The sequence below is a fragment of the Phoca vitulina genome, unplaced genomic scaffold (genome assembly GCF_004348235.1).
Source record: "Phoca vitulina isolate PV1807 unplaced genomic scaffold, GSC_HSeal_1.0 scaffold45, whole genome shotgun sequence".
Taxonomy (NCBI): Eukaryota; Metazoa; Chordata; class Mammalia; order Carnivora; family Phocidae; genus Phoca; species Phoca vitulina.
In genome coordinates, this window is record NW_022589748.1 from 9,109,856 (window position 1) to 9,127,676 (window position 17,821).

The 17,821-nt window shown below is 39.3% G+C and overlaps 1 protein-coding gene and 1 pseudogene across 2 annotated transcripts in view; one reads left to right on the forward strand and one right to left on the reverse strand.

The window, feature by feature from the left end:
* The window catches only part of MRPS17 (mitochondrial ribosomal protein S17), a 101,237-nt gene that overhangs the window by 68,490 nt on the left and 14,926 nt on the right, over positions 1–17,821 (reverse strand). For both annotated transcript variants that reach the window (XM_032430716.1, XM_032430715.1), the window contains exon 2: positions 17,683–17,771. In XM_032430716.1, the coding sequence (XP_032286607.1) occupies positions 17,683–17,769 (87 nt within the window). In that variant the 5' untranslated portion in view covers positions 17,770–17,771. The remainder of the gene's footprint in view (positions 1–17,682; positions 17,772–17,821) is intronic.
* Positions 11,037–12,251, forward strand: LOC116648631 (annotated as a pseudogene).

Genomic DNA, 17,821 nt, shown 5'->3' on the forward strand with positions numbered 1-17,821 from the left:
TGGCTCAGTCGTTAGGCGTCTGCCTTCGGCTCAGGTCATGATCCTACGGTCCTGGGATCGAGCCCCGCATCGGGCTCCCTGCTCCACGGGAGGCCTGCTTCTCCCTCTCCCACTCCCACTCCCCCTGCTTGTGTTCCCTCTCTCGCTGTGTCTCTCTCTGTCAAATAAATAAAATCTTTAAAAAAATTTTTTTGACAATAATTTCAGACTTAAAGTTGCAAGAATAAAAAAAATTCCTCCCTCTTCTCTCCCTTTTTCTTTCTATAATTTTTCTAGACTGTTTAAAAGTAAGTTGCAGATATGATGTCCCTTTGCCTCTAAAAAATTCAGTGTTTATTCTCTAAAAACAAGGAATTCTCTCTTTTTTTCATTTGATAGTTGCTCTATTGCAGTAGTCTGAAACCGAACCCATCATATCTCCAAGGTATGCCTATATTTTAAAAACAAGGAATTCTCTTACATAACAATAGCACAGTGATCAAAATCAGGAAATTAACATTGATACAGCACTGTTGTCTAAACCATATACTTATTCAGATTCCACTAAATGTCCTTTATAACAAAAGAAAATTCAAGACGGTGCACTGAATTTGTCTATCTTTTGTCTCCTTTAATCTGCAACAGTTACTAAGCCTTTCTTTACATTTTATAACAGATATTTGGAAAAGGACAGGCTAGTTATTTTGAGAATAAACCTCAGTTTGGGCTTCTCTAATGTCTCCTCATGAGTAGATTCACACCATACACTTTTGGCAGGGATAGTACGGAAAGGATACTCGATTCTTGTCAGTGAATCATCAGGAGGCACATTATTGACTAGTTCCATTCCTGGCAATGTTAACTTTGGTAATGTCGTTAAAGTGGTTATCTACCAGTAATATCCGCTGCAAAATTACTATTTCATCCTGTAATTAATAAGTATCTTGTGGGGGAGATACTTTGAGGCTGTGTAAATATTTTGTTCTTCCTCAAACTTTTATCCAGTAGTTTTAGCACTGATACTTCTTGCCTGAATCAATTATAATTATGATAGTTGCTAAATGGTGCTTTTCTAAATCTATCATTCTTTGTATAAGTTGGCTTTCTACTGTGATGAAGAGGTTTCCCTTCTTATTCATTAATTAATTTATATTGGGTGGATTTATTCACTTATATTCAATGAGTTATAATCATTTGTTATCACCACTTATTTTACTGCTCAGATTGTCCTAGATTTAGCCAGTAGGAACCATTCAAACTGGCTTCCATGTCTTTTTGACATATCCCTATCATTTTTTGAGCATTTTACTTTTGGGTACAGAAAAACATCCTTTCAAGGTACATTTTGTGCTTTTTTGCCTCACAGCTGGAATTAGCCATTTCTCCAAGGATCCCTGGTTTCTTCTAATGGTCAAATACTGAGTGGCTCTGCTTCTAACTAGAGGATCTGCAGGGTTGCAGTGTCTCATGCTCTGTTCTGTTGGTCAAATACTGAGTGTTATGTCTAGTTCCTTTTAATGGAGAATGGCATTTAAAAACTAAGATATGGGCACTAGGTATGTTCAATGCTACTGGGATAGTATCGCTTCTAGGCCCCTCAGTGGTTGTATCTGGGAAATAGAGATATGTATGTAATGATGTATGTATACATGAACACACACACACAACACCACAATCATTTCTACACATAGCTATATGTATTAAGACCCATGAGTTCACACTGATACCTCTAATTCTAATCCAACGTGGCAGAGTTCATTCTATCCTCTTCTCTTTTCATGCTAACTCATGCCTCTGCACAAAAGAAGCCTACCAGTTCAGTGTTCACAGTTGCTTTGCTTTTAGCCTCTGGGGTAAGAGTCCCAACTATTTAGCTTTAAAGGTTAACTCCTTTTCCTGTTTCCTTCAGTGTGGCCATATCAGTAATTTGAAATACAGTTTCGTTCATTTGTTTTTGCTAGCATTCAATTTTAGGCCCTCCTCCCATTCTCCCTCCTTTTCGTCAACAACCAACAACCCCCAACCCTTTCATCTGTCTTTTTTTCACCCATTCTCATTCGAGCCCTATGGGCAACCAATCTCAGACTAAATTTCAACCTTCTGGTGTTCCTTTTTGCTCAAATGAGCAAATACATGTATATATATGCTTTTACTTCCTCTTCTTTCTTACGCAAAAAATAGTGTACTATAGATACTCTTTTGCATTTTTGCTTTTTTCACTGAACAGTTACACATTTAATTAATCTATTAAACATTTTAGCTGTTTTCTACTCTTGCTATTATAAATAATGTTACAATGAATTATCTTGTATGTATATTATTTTGTAACTGTGAACAAGTCTATCTGAAGAATCAATTTCCCAAAGATATCTAGTAAAAGAATCTATGGATCTGGAATTCTGATATATATTGTTAAACTGATCTCTTATAAGGGTTCTATTAATTTACATCTTATAACAATCTATTGTTATAGGATGTAAACTACCCCAAAATTTAGTAGCTCAAAACAACAACCACCATTTATTTTGCTCACAAAATCCGGAACACAGGCAGGACTCAGTGGGGCTAGCTTATCTTTGTCCCATTTGGTTTCAGCTGGGGTGGCTCAACTTTGGGCCATAAGATTCAATTTTAAGATGGCTTGCTCATATGGCTGACAAGTTGGTGCTGGCTGTCAGATGGAGGCTCAGTCAGGGGCCTCACTCTCTTTCCATATGGGCCTTTGAACAGCCTGCTTTGGCTTCTTCATGACATGGTAGTTGGATCCTGAGTATAAAATTCACAAGAGAATCACCTTTTATGATTCACCCTCAGTGGTCACATCACTCACTTCTCCTATAGTCACAAGCCTGCCCAGATCCAAGGGAAGAGACAGTCCCTCACCTCTTGATGACGTTTTTAAGTTACATTATTAAGAGGAGCCTGTGGGATGGGAGAAATTATGCCATTTTTGGAAAATACTCTCTGCCACAGTCTACCTTCCAGAATATAAAAAGTCAGGGGTGCCTGGGTGGCTCAGTCAGTTACTCTTGATCTCAGCTCAGTTCTTGATCTCAGGGTTGTGAGTTCAAGCCCTGCATTGGGCTCCACTCTGGATATGAGCTTACTTAAAAAAAAAAAAAATTCACATCCTTCCCACATACAAAAAGCACCCATCTTCTTCCTCAAGACCCCCAAGTTTCATTCCATATCTTGGCTTGAAGTCCAGGATCTTGTCATCTAAATTAGGTCCACATACAGATCAGGATCTTAGAGTGTAGATCCTCAGGTATGGTTCCTTGAATGCTTTCTCTCTATATCATGACCAGTGAAATAAAGAAGTAGTTATTTGGCCCCATCCTCAAAACCCCCCCCCCATTTACAATGGTGGGAAAGGCACAGAAATAACCACTGGAGACACCCCCACTCAAGGAAACAGCAGTTCGTCGAAATTCTAAAATGCAGCTGAACTGTGCACATGTTGAGAGGTGTGAATGAGAAAGTTTTATTTCCAAACCCAGTAACTCCTAGTTTCTTTATATTTACCAGTTCTTTTTTTAGCCTATGCTTTTTCTTTTACATTTTGCTTTAGGTATCCAGAACCCTAAAACAGTTGGGGCTTTCAATTTTCTACTTGAAAATCTCCTTAGATAGATCATTGAGCTTGTAAGTATATTTTCTATTTTCCTTGTTATAAAGGTGATAATGTTGCTCAATATTTCTTCTTTGAAGGTCTCCTTTTCCCCAGCTCATAACAACATTTTCTTTACTAGCTTTTAAGCTCTGACAAAGGTCCTTTAGGCTTCCACTAACTCTCCTTGAAGCCCTTTATGATTTCACTGTCTTTTCCTTTCTATCCTCTGTCTGTTGCTCAATTAGCTCTGTTAAAAAGCCAATGCCATATGTTCTAGGTCTCTGTTTTGACAGTAACCCACTTCCAGGTACCAAAATCTGTAACAGTTATCTATTGATAGACAGATAATCTATCTATCAATGGGGTGTGTAATAAACCAAATAATAGGGGATTAAAACAGCAATTATCATCTGTTTTGCTTACAAATCTGCAATTTGGGCAGGACTCAGCTGTGAGCATTAGTTCCTCTCCAGGTGGGCTTCTTCATGAGCTGTCTGGCTTTCTTTAGACAAGGTAGCTGGACTTAGAGCAAGCATCTGAAGAGAATGAGGTGAAAGTCTTACTGCTTTTTGACTTGCCTTGGAAGTTATATAGCTTCACTTCCACTGGTCACAGGCTTGCCCAGATTCAATGAGGGAATATAGACCTCAATGTCTCTTGATGCAATGTGCATCAAAGTCATATTGTAAAGAAAGTGTTTCTGATGGGAGATGTTTTGGCCATTTTTCTGAAAATGCAACTTGTCACACACTCATACCAGCAGTATAAGAGAGTGCCTGTTTCCCCGAAAGCTTTGTGAAGAGACTATGTTACCAAGCTTGTGGATTAGTGATAAAATATCAAGCTTTCTCTAGTTTTAATTTAAATTTCTTCTGTTAATGAGTATAGATGAACATATTACTTGTGTTTGAGATATGAATTTTCTTTTCTGTGAATTGTCCTTTTATGTTGTCAACTCTTTAATTGGACTCCTTTTCTCTTATTGATTTAGAGGAGTGTTTTGTATATTTCAAAGATTAGCCCACAGTTAATTTGAGTGGCAAAATATTTTTCTTCATTTGACAGTGTCTTTTTATTTTGCTTATAGTTTCTTTTGTCATGAAGATTTTTTGGATATTTTTAAGGAGTTGAACCCATCAATCTTTTCTTTTATGGCTTCTGGATTCCCAGAATTATAAAGTCTTTCCTCAGTGAAGGTTATAAAGAAATTCTCTCATTTCTTATTGAAGTATAATTGAGATAGATTGTTAGTTTCAGGTGTACAACATAATGATTCCACATTTGTATACATTGAAAAATGATAACCATATTAAGTCTATTACCATCTGTCACCATACAAAGTGACCACACTTTTTCTCTGATGAAAACTTTTAAGATTTACTTTCTTAGCAACTTTCAAATCTGCAATACAGTATTATTGACTATAGTCCCCCTGCTATACATTACATCCCCATGTTTTGATTTAATTAATTAATTAATTTGCAGTTTCTTTTATTTAAATTTTAGGTAGTTAACATACAGTGCAATATTGGTTTCTGGAATAGAATTCAGTGATTCATCACTTTACATACATTACTAGTGCTCATCATAAAAAGTGTCCTCCTTAATACCCATCTCCCATTTAGCCCATCTTCCACCAACCTCCCCCCATCAACCCTAGTTTGTTCTCTACTCAAAGAGTCTCTTATGGCTTGTTTCCCTCTCTTCTTTTTTTCTTTCCCCCTTTCCCATATGTTCATCTGTTTTCTTTCTTGAATTCCAATAGTATTTGTCTTTCTCTGACTGACTTATTTCACTTAGCATAATATACTCTAGCTCCATCCACATCATTGCAAGTGGTAAGATTTCATTCTTTTTTTTTTTTTTAAGATTTTATTTATTTATTTGGCAGAGAGTGAGCACAAGCAGAGGGAGTGGCTGGCAGAGGGAGAAGCAGGCTCACGGCTGGGCAAGCCCGATGTGGGACTTGATCCCAGGACTCTTGGATCATGACCTGAGCTGAAGGCAGACGCTTAACTGAGCCACACAGGCATCCCAAGATTTCATTCTTTTTGATAGTTGAGTCATATTCCATATATATATATATATATATATATATATATATATATATATATATCTCACATCTTCTTAATTCATTCATCAGTCAGTGGATATTGGGGGGTCTCTCCATAGTTTGGCTATTGTTGATAATGCTGCTATAAACATTGGGGTGCATGTGTCCCTTCAAATCTGTATTTTTGTATCCTTTGGGTAAATACCTAGTAGTGCAATTGCTGGATTGTAGGGTAGTTCTATTTTTAACACTTTGAGGAACCTCCATACTGTTATCCAGAGTGGCTGCACCAGTTTACATTCTGACCAACAGTACCAAGAGGGTTCCCCTTTCTCCCCATTCTCACCGGCATCTGTTGTTTCCTGGGTTGTTAATCTTACCCATCCTGACAGGTGTGAGGTGGTATCTCATAATGGTTTTGATTTGTATTTCCCTGATGATGAGTGATGTTGAGCATATTTTCATGTGTGTTAGCCATCGGGATGTCTTTTTTGGAGAAGTGTCTATTCATATCTTCTGCCCATTTCTTAACTGGGTTATTTGTTTTTTTTGGGTGTTGAGTTTAAGTTCTTTATAGATTTTTGGATACTAACCCTTTACCAGATACGTCATTTGCAAATATCTTCTCCCATTCTGTAGGCTGTCTTTTAGTTTTATTGTTTCCTTCACTGTGCAGAAGCTTTTTATCTTGATGAAGTCCGAATAGTCCATTTTTTTTTTGCGTTTCCCTTTCCTTGTGTTGATGTCGAGTAAGAAGTTGCTATAGCTGAGGTCAAAGAAGTTGCTGCCTGTGTTCTCCTCTAGGATTTTGATGGTTTCCTGTATCACATTTAGGTCTTTCATCCATTTTGAATTTATTTTAGTGTATGGTATAAGAAAGTGTTTTGGTTTCATTCTTCTGCATGTGGCTGTCCAGTTTTCCTAACACCATTTGTTGAAGAAACTGTCTTTTTTCCATTGGATATTCTTTCCTGTTTTGTCAAAGATTAGCCAGCCATACAGTTGTGTCCACTTCTGGGTTCTCTATTCTGTTCCACTGATCTGTGTGTCTGTTTTTGTGCCAATACCATGCTGTCTTGGTGATCACAGCTTTGTAATATAGCTTGAAGTCAGGCATTGTGATGCCCCCCACTTTGGTTTTCTTTTTCAACATTACTTTGGCTATTTAGGATCTTTTCTGGTCCCATACAAATTTTAGGATTGTTTGTTCCAGCTCTGTGAAAAATGTTTATGGTATTTTGATAGGGATTGCATTGAATGTGTAGATAGCTTTGGATAGCATCGACTTTTTTTTTCACTTTTTTTATTATGTTCAATTAGCCAACATATAGTACATCATTAGCTTTTGAGATATAGTGTTCACCAATTCATTAGTTGCACATAACACCCAGTGCTCATCACTCCATGTGCCCTCCTTAATACCCATCACCCGGTTACCCCATCCCCCCAACCCCTCCCTTTTGTAACCCTCAGTTTGGTTCCCGGAGGCCAGAGTGTCCCATGGTTTGTCTCCTTCTCTGATTTCTTCCCATTCAGTTTTCCCTCCCTTCCCCTGTGGTCCTTCCCACTATTTCTTATGTTCCACATATGAGTGAAATCATATGGTAATTGTCTTTCTCTGTTTGACTTATTTCACTTAGCATAATCCCCTCTAGTTCCATCCATGTCGATGCAAATGGTGGGTATTCATCCTTTCTGATGGCTGAGTAATATTCCATTGTATATATGAACCACATCTTCTTTTAGCATAGACATTTTAACAATATTTGTTCTTCCAATCCATAGCATGGAATGTTTTTCAATTTGTGTCTTCCTCAATTTCATTCATAAGTGTTCCAGTTTTCAGAGTACAGACCTTTTACCTCTTTAGTTAGGTTTATTCCTAAGTATCTTATGGTTTTTGGTTCGATTGTAAATGGGATCAGTTGCTTGATTTCTCTTTCTGCTGCTTCACTGTTGGTGTATAGAAATGCAACTGACTTCTGTGCATTGATTTTATATCCTGCCACTTTACTGAATTCTTGTATCAGTTCTAGCACTTTTTTGGTGGAGCCTTTTGGGTTTTCTACATAGAGGATCATGTTGTCTGCGAAAAGTAAAAGTTTGGCTTCTTCTTGGTTGATTTGGATGCCTTTTATTTCTTTTTATTGTCTTATTGCTGAGGTTAGGACTTCCAGTACTATCTTGAACAACAGTGGTGAGAGTGGACATTTCTGTTGTATTCCTGACCTTAGGGGAAAAGCTCTCAGTTTTCCCCCATTGAGGATGGTATTTGCTATGGGTCTTTTGTATATGGCTTTTATGATGTTGAGGTATGTTCCTTCTACCCCTACTTTCTTGAAGGTTTTTTATCAAGAAAGAATGCTGTATTTTGTCAAATGCTTTTTCTGCATTTATTGAGGGGATCATATGGTTCTTATCCTTTCTTTTATTAATGTGGTGTATCAAATTGATTGATTTGCAGATGTTGAACCATCCCTGAAGCCCAGGGATAAATCCCACTTGGTGGTGGTGAATAATTCTTTTAATGTACTGTTGGATCCTTTTGCTAGTATCTTGTTGAGAATTTTTGTATCCATGCTCATCAGGGATATTGGTCTGTAATTCTCTTTTTAGTGAGGTCTTTGTCTGGTTTTGGAATCAAGGTAATGCTGGACTCATAGAATGAGCTTGGAAGTTTTCCTTCCATTTGTATTTTGTGGAACAGCTTCAGAGAATAGGTATTAATTATTCTTTAAATGTTTGGTAGAATTCCCTGGGAAGCCGTCTGGCCCTGAACTCTTGTTTGTTGGGAGATTTTTGATTACTGCTTCAATTTCCTTGCTGGTTATGGGTCTGTTCAGGTTTTCTGTATCTTCTTGTTTCACTGGTAGTTTATGAGTTTCTAGGATTTCATCCATTTCTTTCCGATTGCCCCATTTGTTGGCATATAATTTTTCATATTATTCTCTTACAATTGTTTGTATTTCTGCCATGTTGGTTATAATCTCTCCTCTCTCATTTGTGATTTTATTTATTTGGGTCCTTCTCTTTTCTTTTTGATAAGTGTGGCTAGGGGTGTATCAATTTTGTTAATTCTTTCAAAGAATCAGCTCCTAGTTTCGTTGATCTGTTCTACTCTCTTTTTTTATTTCTATATTATTTATTTCTGCTCTAATCTTAATTATTTCCCTTCTTCTGCTGGACTTAGGCTTTATTTGCTATATTTCCTCCAGCTCCTTTAAGTGTAGGGTTAGGTTGTGTATTTGAGACTTTTCTTGTTTCTTGAGAAGGGCCTGGATTTCTATATACTTCCCTCTCAGGACTGCCTTTGCTACATCCCAAAGGTTTTGGACTGTTGTTTCTTCATTTTCATTTGTTTCCATGTATTTTTTAAATTTCTTCTTTAATTTCTTCGTTAACCCATTTATTCTTAAGTAGGACGTTCTTTGACCTCCGTGTATTTGTGGTCTTTCCAAATTTTTTTGTGTGGTTGACTTCAAGTTTCATAGCATTGTGGTCTGAAAATATGCCTGGTATGATCTCAACCTTTTTGTATGGGTTGAGGCCTGATTTGTGACCCAGTATGTGATCTATTCTGGAGAATGTTCCATATGCACGCAAAAAGAATGTATATTCTGCTGCTTTAGGATGAAATGCTCTGAATATGTCTGTTAAGTCCATTTGGTCCAGTGTGTTATTCAAAGCCCTTGTTTCTTTGCTGATCTTCTGCTTAGATGATCTGTCCATTGCTGTGAAGGGGGTGTTAAAGTCCCCTATTATTGTATTATTATCAATGAGTTTCTTTAAGCTTGTTATTGATTTATATATTTGGCTGCTTCCAAGTTGAGTGCATAAATATTTACAGTGGTTAGATCTTGTTGGATGTACCCCTTTGTTATGATATAGTGCCCTTCTGCATCTCTTATTATAGTATTTGGTTTAAAATCTAGTTTGTCTGATACAAGGATTACTACTCCAGCTTTCTTTTGATGTCCATTAGGGTGACAGATGGTTCTCTACTCCTTCACTTTCAATGTGGAGGTGACTTTGGGTCTAAAATGAGTCTCTTGTAAGCAGCATAGTGATGGGTCTTTTTTTTTTTTTTAATCCTTTTTGAATCCCTGTCTTTTGATTAGAGCATTTAGTCCATTTATATTCAGAGTAATTATTGATAGATATGAATTTAGTGCCACTGTATTACCTGTAAAAGTCACTGTTCTTGTAGATTTCTCTTTCCTTCTAGTCTTTGTTGCTTTTGGTCTCTCTCTTGTGCTCAAAGGGTCCCCTTTAGTATTTCTTGCAGAGCTGGTTTAGCGTTCTTGAACAACTTTAGTTTTTGCTTGTCTTGGAAACTCTTTATCTCTCCTTCTATTCTGAATAGATTAACCTTGCTGGATAAAGTATTCTTGGCTGTATATTTTTCCCATTTAGCACGTTGAATATATCATGCCACTCCTTTCTGGACTGCCAAGTTTCTGTGGACAGATCTGCTGTTAAGCTTATGTGGCTACCCATGTAGTTTAAGGACCTTTTGTCTCCAGCTGTCTTGGAATTCTCATTATCTTTGTATTTTGCAAGCTTCACCATGTCTTGGTGTGGACCTGTTTCTGTTGATTTTTGAGGGAAGTTCTCTGTGCCTCTTGGACTTGAATACCTGTTTCTTTCCCCAGATTAGGGAAGTCCTCAGCTGTAATTTGTTCAAATAAACCTTCTGCCCCCTTTTCCTGCTCTTCTTTTGGAACTCCTATGATACAGATATTATTGTGCTTTGTGGAATTGCTGTGTTCCCTAAATCTACTTTAGTGATCTAATAGTTTTCTTTCCCTCTTTTTTTCAGCTTCAGTATTTTCCATAATTTTATCTTCTATATCACCTACTGATCCTCTTCTTCCATCCTCATTGTGGTTACATCCAGTCAGTTTTGCATGTCAGTTATAGCATTTCTTATTTTGGCCTGACTAGTTTTTAGGTCTTTTATCTCTTCCGCCAGGGTTTCTCTGGTGTCTTCTATGCTTCTTTCAAGCCCAGCTAGTATTCTTGACTGTTGCTCTAAATTCTTGTTCATCTATATTGCTTATTTCTGTTTTGAGCAAATCCCTGGCTGTGATTTCTTCTTGATCTTTCTTTCGGGGAGAATTCCTCCATCTTGTTGTTATGTCTAGGTTTCTGGGTTTTTTTTGTGTTATGAAAGCTTGTTATGTTTCCTGCTCCTGAGAGTAATACTGTATTAAGAAGGGGTCATACACTGTCCACAACCTGGTGCTTCAGTAAGTGTTTCTGGTGTATGCTGTGTGCATTCTGATGTTGTGTTTTGGCTGCTCTTTCCCTCAGGTGAGTCCTCTACACAGTTCCTCCTTGCTTGCAGTAGGGTGTGGTGTGGTTTGATTTGTTTGTTAAGATAAACCTGGTTAAAAAAAAGACCTCATCCAAGAAAGGAGAAAAGGAAAAGGAACATAAAAGGAAACAAAGAAAAACCTATAAGCCTAGAGAGGAGCCGAACCCTGACACCTGCCACCCATAGCCACCAGGTGTCGCCGCCGCGTCCCCAAAGTGGGAGGGTGGAGCGGCTGCAGACTGGGAGCAGCATGTGGATGCTGGGGCGCCGCTCGGCACCCCTGGGCTCAGTCCCCGTGGGCACCGGCCCCGGGGACCAATGAGGAACGCCCCGCTCTACGGCCCCTGGGGCCTGCACATCGGGAACGGAGCGACCCACGTACCCAGCCACACTAGTCAACCTCCACCGCCTCAATCAGATCATGACTGTCAAAAAGCAGAGTGTCTGTTTGATATGAGGACAGCGGGAACTTCGGGCGACCCTGGCTCTCGGGATGAGACCACCTATGAAAGACTGGTGGAGAAGACACTGGATTCCTTAGCAGAGTTTTTCGAAGACCTCGCAGACAAACCTTACACATTCGAAGACTATGATGTCTCCTTTGGGAGTGGTGTTTTAACAGTTAAACTGGGTGGAGATCTAGGAACCTACCTGATCAACAAGCAGACCCCAAACAAGCAGATCTGGTTATCTTCACCCTTCAGTGGGCCCAAGCACTACGACTGGACGGGGAAGAACTGGGTGTATGCACACGACGGCGTGTCCCTCCACGAGCTGCTGGCCACGGAGCTGACTAAAGCCTTGAAAACCAAACTGGACTTACCTTCTCTGGCCTATTCCGGATAAGGCGCTTGATGCCCAGCCCAATCCCAAAGACATGAACAGCTCTGAAGCCCAGACCCCGGCTCCGTCCTGCAGCTGAGTGTCTGGTCTGTTCCATTCCCGCTTTTGAGGACAGCTGCATGGTGTGTAAGGAAGGGCTCTGTGAAACGAGCGTGTTGCCTCCCACCCTCCCCCAAGTTCGGATTTGTAATTTCCATAGTGTTTTTGGATTTATTGTCTGATTTCCTCCCTCACAGGAGATCCCTTCTCTTTTATAAAAATGTCCCTATACTCATACATTTATATATATATACCTTACAACAAAGAATAATAAGAAGGAAAAATTCAGGAGGAGAAATGACTTGATTTCACTCTTGGTCCTTTGAAGGACTTAACTGCACAAAACCACGTGAAGAGGGCTGGCCGACCTCCCCTTTCTGTCCCCAGATGAGACTCATTAAATAATGAGTTGCCTATAAACAAACAAACAAACAGAAAAACAACTATAAGCCTGATGAAGCCAACAATCTAAAACTGTAATCTAATCCCAAACAAAAAATAAAGATAAAAAATAAAATAAAATACTATATAAAAAATTAATTAAAAAAAAAAAAGAAAGCAAGCAAGCCTGGTCCTACTTCCACCAGAACTGATGCTGATGCGTTGGAGCACTCTACAGTCATCAGACCTGGTACATTCAGGGGTGCCTGTGTTGGTCTTCTGAGGGAGAGGCCAGCTGTGCTGGCTCACAGTTAGACCTGCCCTTGGAAAGTTGTCCCTGCAGGGAGCAGGGGATGGGGTTTGGTGTAAGGGACTCCAGCCTCCACTGGAGGTGCTGTTTCTCTCTGAAGTCTGACAGTGCTGGTCGGCAGGGAGGGTGGAAGATGGTGCCTCCCTGTCTGTCTGCGGAGGGGAAAACTTGGGGCTGCCGCTGTTCAGGAGGCCCTCACAGAAAAGGGAACAAACTCCTGTGTTCTAGGCTTTGGTCAGATTACTGCCCTCAACTTGTCTGTGCCCAGCTGTTGGCATGCCCGGTTCACAATTCTCCTGTTTTCTCTCTGGCTGGTGGTTGGGATTCAGAACTTCAAATCTTAAAGGGCCTGGCAAGGCTCTGACCTGCTCCCCTCCCCTGGAGGAGAGCCTCACAGTGCACCTGGCACTGTTCTGTCCCAGAAAAGCAGTCACATGACGTATGCACAGTGGCTGGAGTCTATTGTGATGCACAGCGAAAAGCTGTGACCAGGTCTGCCCGTGCCTCTCTGTCCCTGCTGCTGAACGGCTGCTCACTGGCTCCCTGTGTGCCCTTTGTCCTTAGAGAGGCAAAATACCCTCTTCCAAATGTACTCCAGGAAGGGAAGTGATCTCTTCCAGTGCGACCCAGGGGATCCCCTCACCATGGTGTATTGTACGAACACTACATGCTGCTCTCTCTCCCACTCTCTCCCTCTCTTCCTGACTTTGCTCCACAAAAAGCGTTCCCTCACCTTCGTGGCATCACAGCTTTTCTCTCCCCCAATTCATGACTCTGAACCTCGCATCTCCCATGTTTGCTCCCTCCAATTGTGCAGATTGTTTTCTTAATCCTCAGACTGATTTCCTAGGTGTTCAAAATGATTTGATCTAGCTGTGTTCAACGGACGAGGCAAGCTCAGGGTCCCGCTACTACTCCACCATCTTAACTTCTCTCAGATTGCATTCCTTTTTATGGCCAAATAGTATTCCATTGTTATACACACACACACACACACACACACACACACACACATACTGCATCTTCTTTATCCATTCATCCACTGAGGGACATTTAGGTTGATTTCATATCTTGGCTATTATAAACAATGCTATAAAGAACATAGGGGGGCATATATCTTTTTGAATTTGTGTTTTTGTTTTCTTCATATAGATACCCAGAAGTGGAATTGCTGGATTGTATGGTAGTTCTATTTTTAATTTTTTGAGCAACCTCCATACTGTTTTCCACAGTGGCTGCACTAATGTAGTCTCACCAACAACTCTACAGCCTTGCCAACTCTTGTTAATTTTTATCTTTTTGATAACAGTCATTCTGACAGGTGTGAGGTAATATCTCACTGTGGTTCTGGCTGGCATTTCCCTAATGATTAGTGATGTTGAGCATCTTTTCATTGGTCTGTATGTCTTCTTTGGAAAAAATGTCTATTCAGATCCTCTGCTCATTTTTTAAATCGGATTGCTTGGTTTTTTTTGTTACTGACCTATATGAGTTCTCTGTATATTCTGGGTATTAACCTCTTATCTGATATGTGATTGCAAATATCTTCTCCCACTCAGTAGGTTCCTTTTTTATTTTGTTGATGGTTTCTTTCCCTGTGCAGAAGCCTTTTGGTTTGGTGGAGTCCCATTTGTTTATTTTTGCTTTTGTAGCCATTGCTTCTGGAGTCAGATCCCAAAAAATATCACTAAGACCGATGCCAAGGAGCTTACCACCTTTGTTTTCTTCTAGGAGTTTTATGGTGTCTGGTCTCTTACATCTTCCATTTTTTTCTTATAATTTTTTTAAAAGATTTTTATTTATTTAAGAGAGAAAGTGAGAGAAAGAGAGAGAGAGAAAGTGAGCATGAGCAGTGGTAGGGGCAGAGGGAAAGGGAGAAGCAGACTCTCCTGCTAAGCAGGAAGCTCGACATGGGGGTTGATCCCAGGACTCTGGGATCATGACCTGAGGCAAAGGCCGACGCTTAACCCACTAAGCGGCCCAGGTGCCCCTCTTATAAAATTTTTATGGCTTAATTTTTCACATTTAAATCTTTGATCCATTTGAGGACTATCCTAATGTAAAGTATGAGGTATGGATTCACCTTTACCTTTATCCAGATGGCTCCCAGAAATGTCAGCATCAATTATTGAATAAACTATCTTTTCACCACTGGTCTGAGATGCAATCTTTATAATATGCCAATTCCTATTTGTTCAAGAAATATTTAGTACTTCCTATGTGACAATCATGGTGCTTGAGATATACCGGGGAGGGGGGAAGACTAAAATTTCCCACCCTTATGAAACTTACTTACATTCTAGCAGGGGAAAGTAGACAAAAAACATGGTAACTGGGTAAATTATACATTATGTTAGAAGATAAAAGAAGAGTAGAGTAAGAGGGTCTGACAAAGTGAGGGGTGAGGCAGTTGCAACTTTACAAAGGATGGTCAGGAAAGATGTCACCGGAGAGGTGATACTTGAAAAAAGACTTGAAAAGTTAGCAGTACAAAGGCCTTAAGGCAACAGTGTGTGTGGCATGTTCAAGGAAGAAGAATGTGACCACTGTGGCTAGAGTGGAATGAGCAAGGGGTAGAAAAGTAAATGATGAAGTTAGAGGGGTAACAGGCCCAGATTCCGTAGGACTGTCTGGGCCATCATGAAGACTTTGGTTTTCACTCTGAGTGAAATGGGAACCATGCATTTTGAGCAGAGCAGTGACATGAGCTGATTTACTATTACCCTGCCACTTCCTGGGCTACATCTTTTTGAAATCACCTTTTTTCTTCCTTTGCCTTTACCACTCTTGCTAATCTCTACTGTTTCCCAAAGCAAAGCCCTCAAATCCACCTATTTTTCTCCACCTTCTAGTTTTAAGCTATTATTTTCTATCATATACAATATGGCAGTAGCTTCCTAAGTGGATTTCTCCTCCTTCCTTTCTTGCTGCTCACAAATTCACTTGTCATATAACACACACCTGGGTGATTTTTTTTTTTTTAAGATTTTATTTATTTATTTGACAGAGCAGGAGGGAGAGGGAGAGAGAATCTGAAGCAGACTCCACGCTGAGCACAGAGCCCAATGAGGGGCTTGATCACACGACCTCAGATCACGACCTGAGCTGAAACCAAGAGTCGGACACTTAACCGAGTCACCTAGGCACCCCACACCTGGGTGATTTTTAAAGTAGAATTCAGTTAATTTTTATTTTACTATCCTGCTTAACTTCCTTCCAAGGCTTTCTACTACATTTAGAATAAAACCCAAGCTTTTCCTCATGGCCACAAGGGCCTGTATACTTAGGCCATGCATACTTCCCCAAGCTTATCTCAAGTCATTCTCTCCCTTCCTCCATTGCAACAATGGTGGCCTTTCAACTTCTTAAATATACCCATGGTTTTTACACATAATATTTACCACATGCCTAAAATGCTTTTTTTCCCCACTTAGTTTTTATAACTCTTATATATCCTTCACATCTGACCTTAAATTTCACTTCCCTAGAGAGTTTCTTCCCTGATTCTCTAATGCACATTCACAGCACCTTCTTATTTCATATAATAAACATCTTAATTTGCAATTCTTACTATATTTGTTGAGTGACTGTTTCTGTTACACTATAAGCAACTTGGATTTAAGAATACCTATTTTGCTTACTGATGTATATCTGATGCAAAGAACAATTTCTGGCACGTTGTAGCTGCTCAAAAAATACTTTGTTGAATGAACCATCTTCTTTCTTAACATAATAAGTCATTCTGGAGAATTAAAACAAACTCCTTTGGCTAGAATGCCAAGAAGCAGATATATCACTTTAGTTCTTGATGTCTTTCTAGTCCTGTCTGTGGGGAGTCTTATCATTAAGAGTAAACTGAATAAATCTATTCCCTGCAACCCAAAGATCCCAAAGCAGTAACATTCCAAATAAATGCTCAACTCGAGCTGACAGTCTCCTTATTGTCCCTGCTCTTGCATAAATTTTATTTCCTGTCTGCAATGGCCCCGTCTTCTTTAATCTTCAAATCTAACCAGTATCAGCACAAATTCAAACTCCACCTTCTTTATGAAGCCTACCCTCATCCTTCTAGTCTCAATAAAATTTCTCCTTTCTCTGAGTACCTCTTGTATTTGTTGTATTTTGTATTCTTAGTAGCAGTCCAACATTACACTTTTTTAAATGTTGTGTGGTTTAGGTGTGTAAAAATCTCCTCCGATGAGTTTATTGGCTACCTACAGATAATGTTTATCTCATATAATTTGGAACAAGAGATGTCTTCCTATTTGAAGCAACTGATACTAGTATCTGGTGTGTTAAGCTAAAAAGCTAGTTAAAGTTGAGATCCATAGAAGATATCTTAAACATTTTAATTTGAAATATATAATTGTATATTCATGTGCTCTTTTGATGTGAAACAAAACCTTTTCTGAGAGTGATTTTAATGATCATATGTCCATACCCATAATGCATCAGTTTCTGTTTCATTAAAATGCAACAAGCAAGGGACACTTGGGAACTAATATAGGTGTAGAATCCTCTAAGATTTTTATGATTTTGCTTCAGTGTGTTACAGTTTGCTCACACATAATTTGATAGCAATTTTTTAGAAGGTGACTGGCATTTATAAGGTCTTTCCAAAGCATTCAACTAGTTTTCACAGAAACAACTCCTCGTCATAGTTCTACCTCATCAGCTTACATAATACTTAATCAAATTATAGAACAGTAACAATAGGCTTAAACAGGTTTTGCAAGAGGTACAACAGATTCTTGATAAACATTAACTCCTGGCAGATGTCCTCAGGCATATTTAATAATGCCATTAGCTCCAAGCAGTCATTGTGACCTGGGCATCACTGATTGTTTACAGAGAGAACGGCAAGTGTTGTTTAAAGTCTGGTGAGTTGTTTAAGTGATGGGTGATCAAAAGATAGTCTATAGTTTCTTTTGTTTCTTATACAATATCTAGCCCAGACATGAGCCCATGATGCTGGAAGGAGAGAAGAGCTATAAAGGGGATATAAGGTGAATGGGAAACATCCTATAGAAATTATCTGTCCCAAGAGTCTAAAGGGCTCTGGATTCACTTCTGAGAATTGAAAAATAAAAGTACCCATATTCTTAGAACTGTAACAGCATTTCAGAGGAGAGTAAAACTGAACTTACCTGAGACCTGACTATCTGTGATCCATCACTCATTTCTTTCTCCTCCATGTTCCCCCCTTGGGAAAGTATAGCATTGTGAGAGGGCATAACTGGGAAAAAGAAAAAAAGAAGCATCTGGTAAATACATGGTAATAATGCT